Genomic DNA, 6,941 nt, shown 5'->3' on the forward strand with positions numbered 1-6,941 from the left:
CCAGAAAGTACATCTCTGTGTATTAACTTTTTGCTTCCTTGAATTACCTCCTTAAAATATATTCCCAAGTATAGGATTCCTGACCCACAGGGTATACAATTGGGATTTAATGACCAAAACCAGGTTTTTGTTTTCCTAAGAAAGAAATTACCCACAGTATCCTTTCCCCTTCCTTTTCTGGAACTGATAAACACACCCTCTAGAGTTGTGCTGTTTAGTATGACAGCCATTAGCCACATGTGGCTGTTTAAATTTTAAGTTTGATTAAATAAAATTAAATAAAATTCAAAATTCTGTTCCTCAGTAGCACTGGCCCCATTACAAGTGCTCAGTAGCCACATGTGCCTAGTGGCTATTATACTGGACAGCACAGATACAAAACATTTCCATCACTGTAGTAAGTTTATTGGACAGTGCTTCCTTAGAGTTTCTCAAGAGATCATTTTTGGTTTCTTGGGTGGGAGTTCTTTGTGTTTAGAACTTTCCTGTGCATGGAGAGGCTATTTAGTATCTCTGGCCCATGTCCACCAAATGCCAGTAACACATTTCCTTGAGTCAATCTAACAGCCAAAACACCCTCCATATTTGCAAATGCCCCATAAGGGAACAAAATTAACACGATTCGAGACCCACTGAGCTTTTATCTTAGAGGAAAACATCTCCTAACTTTTTCTTGAGACAAGGTCTTGCTCTGTCACCTAGGCTGGAGTGCAGTAGTGCAATCATAGCTTAAGCAATCCTCCTGCCTTATCCTCCTGAGTAGCTGAGACTACTGGGATGTACAAACACCCGGGGGGGGTGTTTTTTTTTTTTTTTTTTTTTTTTTTTTTTTTTTTTTTTTTTTTTTTTTTTTTTTGTAGATGTAAGGTCTCACTATGTTGCCCATGCTGATTTCAAACTCCTGGGCTCAAGTGATCCTCCTGCCTCTTCTCCCAAATTGCTGAGATTGCTGGCATGAGCCACTACACCTGGCCTTCTTTTTTGAGATGGACTGCCTGGAGAGGAGGAAGCTTGGAAAGATGGCTTAGAAAGAAAATGCTGGCTCCATTTCTGTTTTCTCCCTTATTTTGCTGACCTGTTTCCTGCTTTTTGCAAATTGCAGGAACAAGACCCTGCAGATGGAGAAGATCAAGGCTCGTTTGAAGGCTGAGTTTGAGGCACTTGAGTCAGAGGAAAGGCACCTGAAGGAATACAAGCAGGAGATGGACCTTCTGCTACAGGAGAAGATGGCCCATGTGGAGGAACTCCGACTGATCCATGCTGACATCAATGTGGTACGTGGCTGCCTGCAGCCTATCTCTAAAGCCCTTGAGAAAGTGGTAGTGGTGAATGATAGGACCTCTCCTTGAGAGGTGACTTTGGCCAAGCTCGGGGACCAGGTATCAGTGCAGGCTGTGGTGGAGTGGAAGAATTCAGGAGTTCTAAGGTCCAGCCCTGGCTCTGTCACTAACTGACTGTATATCACTGGACAAGTCCCTTTTCTCTGGGCCTCATTTTCCCTCTCTGCACTATAAGAGGGACTCAGTACCCTCTAAATGTACTGGTTTGATGTGCTCTCATTCTGAGATTCTGGGAGTTGAGAGCTGGTCTTGGGGAAAAGCAGAGCAGGCAGCTGCTTCTGAAATGTAGTTTAAAGCACTCCAAGCTTTCAATCAGACCAAACAAATCATTTCTACCTGCTACCAAAGTGGGGCTTCCTCATTGGTATCTCCTTTGGAAACTGTTGGAACATGGAATATGAACTGTCTGCTAAGGTGGTAAGCTCCCCTCTTTTGGAGTTATTCAAGCAGCATCTTAATGGACACTTATATGAGCTGCTGTACTGATGATTCCTTCACAAGGAAGGAGGTTGGCAGTGCTGACCAGTAAGGTCTTTTCAAACCCTTATTGCCTATAACAATGAGGAATATATTTTTTAAATTTACTTTCGAAGGAACTAAATTTATATTTCTTGGAAACTCATTTCTGTGGCAATACTCATTTTCTGATGTTGTCAGATCTAGGATCATAAAGGAATTATGAATGAGGTTTGGACAGTAAACAATTGGGATTTTCTGTGTTAGAGATCACAGAATTCTAGATCTCGTAAAGTATTGACAGTTTGGCTGCCAGCTAACCAATGATGCAGGGCAGTTAAATGAGGAAGATATTTGCCAGAAGGGCTAAGAGTATAGGCCAGTGGATCTCAAACTTAAGCATGCATCAAAGTCACTTTGAGAGCCTAAGACACATATTGTTAGACTCCACCCCCGATTTTCTGACTTTGTATGTCTTAGGTGGAGCCTAAGAATATGCATTTCTGAGTCCCCAGGTGATGCTGATGCTTCTGATCCCTTGGCCACATTTTGAGAATCACTGATCTAGGAGAAAGACTGCTGGCCTGAGAGATGGAAGCCCTAAGTCTTTATGCAGCATTTGCCGCTAAGAAGTATTTCCACAGGAAAGTCCCTTTTTTCTCTTTGAGCCTCAGTTTTCTGTAAAATGGGAGTAAGGTGGACTAAATGAGCTCTGAAGGACATTCCAGCTCTAAGATACTATATTTGAAGAATACCATTTATTTAGTAGTAAATACTAAATGTAGCCTCTTTACTGAGTGCTTTATATGAATTCTATCATTAAATCTTCACCAAGATTGCATGAGTTAAGCACTGGATTATCACCATTATACAGATGAAGAAACTGAGGCTTGACCAGAGTTACATAGAGAGGACATGGGAGATCAAGGACTTGAATATAGACTGAACAAACTCTGGAGCTTGTTCTATTATTCACTCAGCTATAGAGCCTCTCTGAGAATCTTAGGATCTTTTCTCTGTGCCTGTCCCACTCTATGTTCCAGATGGAAAACACTATCAAACAATCTGAGAATGACCTAAACAAGCTGCTAGAGTCTACAAGGAGGCTGCATGATGAGTATAAGCCACTGAAAGAACATGTGGATGCCCTGCGCATGACTCTGGGCCTGCAGAGGCTCCCTGATTTGTGTGAAGAAGAGGAGAAGCTTTCCTTGGAGTAAGCTACCTGCCCCCAGTCTCTACAACATACCCTCCCTCCGACACACATACATACCTACGTACCTACACATACATGGGCATGTATACATATACAAAGCCTAACTTGAAAGTCAGAGTGCCTAGTTTTAGTTCCAGGCCTTTCAGTGACTGACTCATTGTGTGATCTTGGGCAAGTCTCTGTGCCAGCTTATTAAAACAGGAGGAGGATTATTAAACTGGATGAATTACTAGATGAATTAGAACAACTGCTAAGTGGCTTTTTAAATTCTTTGTGTGATATTAACAATACAAGACTATGTCTATAACTCTTAAGAGATCATTTCCCAAGTCAGGGTCTAGAAGGGGATATCTAGAAACCTCTAAAAACACAAAAGACTGAGCTTTCCTGGTCTTCAGGGACTAGCCTGGGACTTCATCTCCAGGCTCAGAGTTAAGAACTAGGCTTGCCTTGCAGAGAGACAGAATTTGGCCTGGTAGAGGAAACCATTTCCTAAAGGTAGAGCAAGGTGTCTGTGGAGTTTGTGAGCTTCCTTTTCCTAGAGATATGTCACCAGAGGCCTTAGGACACTTAATAGGAATACTCAAAACAGCATGAGATAGCATATAGGACTGAATACCCTTAAAGGACCTTGCTAGCTCAAGATTTCTTGGTCTTCTTGGTCTATCAGAGCTAAGGACCAAGAGGATTATCCTTCTCATCAGACATTGGGCCTAGTACCCAGGGACAATAGCCTTGTGCTTGGGAAGGTTTGGGGACCTTCTAGAATGAGCCACAGCTCAACCCTTGGTTATATGGCGTGGAGTCTTTAAGAGGAGCAAGGTTCTCGTTGCTTTCAGAATGATCTAGCCAGTGTCTCTCATCTTCAAAGTTACTTTGAGAAGCAGAAAGCAGAATGGCAGACGGAACCTCAGGAGCCCCCCATCCCTGAGTCCCTGGCCGCTGCAGCCGCTGCCGCCCAACAGCTCCAAGTGGCTAGGAAGCAGGACACTCGGCAGACGGCCACCTTCAGGCAGCAGCCCCCTCCTATGAAGGTAAGTGAGCTGGGTAAGGGTTGTGGAGGAAGCAAAGTACCCTCCCATGGAAGGGCCGTGGAAGGCTAGTTCTGGGGCTTTGGCCTTGTTTATGCTGGGCCTTCTTTTAATAGCCTTTGCTTGAGACACAGAGGAAGGGGTCACATGGGTGTGCTGTGTTGGACCCACAGGTTTTGTTGCCCCATGTTCCCAGAGGTGTTAGAATGCAGGGATATTTTCAGGCCCTGCTGAAGTGCAATTCTAAAAGTTAGAAATGACTCTTACACAAATATGTAATGAGCATGTATCATAAATGAAGGAACCAGCAGGATTATAAAGCTGGTTCCAGGAGCATTTGAGGCACAGATATCTATATAGTCAAGAAAGGAGAGGAATGCTGAAACAAATTTGCAAAGTTAGATACAAAACTGGTTTACATCCTACAGGGCAATACAACTGTAACCTTTATAGTTACTGTTTCTTCCAAACAGAAGTAGTTTGCATCTCTACTGGGCAAAAGCCATTTGCAGCTTATTAGTGTAACATCACAGAGTCTGGGTCCTAATCAATTGGTAAATAGTCAAACAAAGAGACATTCTTCTAGAGCAGGGGTCATCAAACTACAGTCTACAGGTCAAATCTAATCTGTTCACTGTTTTTGTTAAAGTTTTATTGGCCCACATGCATGTCTGTGTTTGCAAGCTATTGCAAACAGCATGCATGCAAGCTATTGTCTATCACTTCTTTCATGTAAAACATAATTGAGTAGTTGCAGCAAAGATCATATGATGTAAAAAATCTAAAGTATTTGCTATCTTGGCCTTTACAGAAAATGTTTGTTGACCCCTTTCTAGAAAATTAAATAGTCCTTAAGTGGGCCTGTTAGACAATGTTTCAGTATAATGATGAATAGATGTGTAGTTCTCATTTTGCCTTACTTTCTAGTTTTGTATACTTTTTCTCAACACCCTTCTCTGAACTGGGTTATATCCTTCCTCCCCATCTTCCATGGTATCTAAGAATATTTGAGTCTACTCACTGATTATTGCTCCCTTCTGATGGGAAATCACTTTGCTTTCTGGGCCCCTGGGGAATCAGAAGTCTAAGCTGTTGCCTGGAAGAATCTGACCGCTAACTTTCTTTTTCCTGTGTCCCTCACCAGGCCTGCTTGTCATGTCACCAGCAAATTCACCGGAATGCACCTATATGCCCTCTATGCAAGGCCAAGAGTCGGTCCCGGAACCCCAAAAAGCCGAAACGGAAGCAGGATGAATAAAGAAAGGGAGAGCACATGAAGCTTTGCTAATTATAACCCCTCACCTTGACCAGAGTCATTAATGTCCTGATGTGAAATAACCCTTGCCCAACCCCATGAAGTCTCCTATTTAATGTGATGGAAGCACAACCCCTCTCTCACTTTGCTCCTATTTCTTTCTGCTCTTGGGATTTCCAGTTTAGGAAGAGATGTGTTTCAGGTGCTAAACAGTGTGTCTGATGATCCCTTCTCTCCCACTCACATTTCAACCCCTGCCCTTGTTTGGAGCTAAGGGAAGGGCAAAAGGCTCAGATATGATTCTCTATCTCTTGTGCCTGAGGCATGGAGCCTAAGGAGCTGTAGGGTCTCAGGGGCAGAGGAGGCCCATATGTTATTTCAGGTAAAGGACCCAGTATTTCCCCTCCTTGTACTTTTGCCTTAGGTTCTGAAGGGACAATAGTCTTCATGTTGGATTCTCCAACAGGCTGGGTGCATGTATCCCCCTACTCCTACCCTCATCTCATCCTTAAGGCCCAGAGGTAGCCTGGACAAGCCCTCCTTTTCATAATCATTTGGGAGGCCTGGTTGTAATTCTTTAGCTTGCTCCACTTCTGTCTCCCAGATATACTAAAATTCTTAGGTACTAGGCTGTGTGTCTTGGGATTTTAAGATCAGTGAACCTTTCCCCAATATCTAGTCTTTGCAAATGCTAGTAGAAGACTCCACAGTGAAATCAGTGAGCCAGACCAACTCTACATCTCCTGCGTGACCTACTGCCTAAGTCATTAGGGCTAAGGGCTGGGCTGTAGGGGCTTCCTTAGGCTGAGAGGGTCCCCAGGCTGACATCTGTGTTGGCTTTTGGTCAGAACCATTACTCTGGCACATGCGCAATGGTATATTGCAGGGAAGAGAGGAGTAGATTTAGATTAGAGTAAATGCCAATCATTTTACATATGAAGGTGGGTGGGACTTTCCTTCCATTCATCCCTTGCTGTCTTGGATCTGACTTCTTCTGTAGCCTCAGCTCAGGACAGCTGCTGGCCACTCCTGTCCTGTGGATTGTGCAGGTGGCCTTTCCTCCCAAAAGAAAAGGCATCAGGCTCCCCAAGCCCCACAGCTCTCCTTTCCACCAAAGCCAGGTTTCCTAGTAAGGTTACTGGAAGATAAGGGATGGGGATGGGGGCTGACTGACAAAAAATTTTAGCCCTAGGTCTCAGTCCCTGGCTGGGGAGGGGGATATTTTTCCTTCCTTAGGTAGTTTTACATTGCCACAGTGTGTATGTGTTCATAATATAAAATGTTCCTCTGCTCTTTGAAAGTAAGAGCGTTGTGTCTGTACAAATCCTTTTAACATGCATTCATTGGAGTAAATTCTGAGTATCTACTGTGTATTGGATAATACAAAAGATGTAATGTCATTTACCTTTCTGGGTAGCTCTTGTTTGCTCTTATTCATTCTACCTTACAAATGAGAAAGCCAGGCACCAAGGCCAACAATTTACCTAATTATCACAATAATTTCCATTTATTTAGCACCTACTCTGTGCCAGGTCCCTATGCAAGTTGCTCTATATAAATGATTGTATTTGATTTCTAAAACACCTTACAAGCTAAGTATTCTTATCAACATAAAAAAAAAAAAAAAAAAAAAAAAAAAAAAC

At 43.0% G+C, this 6,941-nt stretch overlaps 1 protein-coding gene across 2 annotated transcripts; it reads left to right on the forward strand.

The window, feature by feature from the left end:
* Window positions 1-855: 855 nt before the first annotated feature.
* On the forward strand, window positions 856-6,940 carry ZC4H2 (zinc finger C4H2-type containing). Of its 2 annotated transcripts, XM_017860403.1 has the most exons (4): window positions 856-1,274; window positions 2,840-3,012; window positions 3,884-4,046; window positions 5,188-6,940. In XM_017860403.1, exons 1-4 carry the CDS (start codon window positions 1,119-1,121, stop codon window positions 5,299-5,301), a joined length of 606 nt encoding a protein of 201 aa, XP_017715892.1. In that variant the 5' UTR covers window positions 856-1,118; the 3' UTR covers window positions 5,302-6,940. The 2 variants fall into 2 exon arrangements, with proteins under 2 accessions (XP_017715892.1, XP_017715893.1); XM_017860404.1 differs by lacking the exon at window positions 3,884-4,046 and having other exon boundaries at window positions 1,098-1,274.
* The last annotated feature ends 1 nt before the right edge of the window (window position 6,941 follows it).

Source organism: Rhinopithecus bieti, unplaced genomic scaffold (genome assembly GCF_001698545.2).
Source record: "Rhinopithecus bieti isolate Rb0 unplaced genomic scaffold, ASM169854v2 scaffold_56177, whole genome shotgun sequence".
Lineage (NCBI taxonomy): Eukaryota > Metazoa > Chordata > Mammalia > Primates > Cercopithecidae > Rhinopithecus > Rhinopithecus bieti.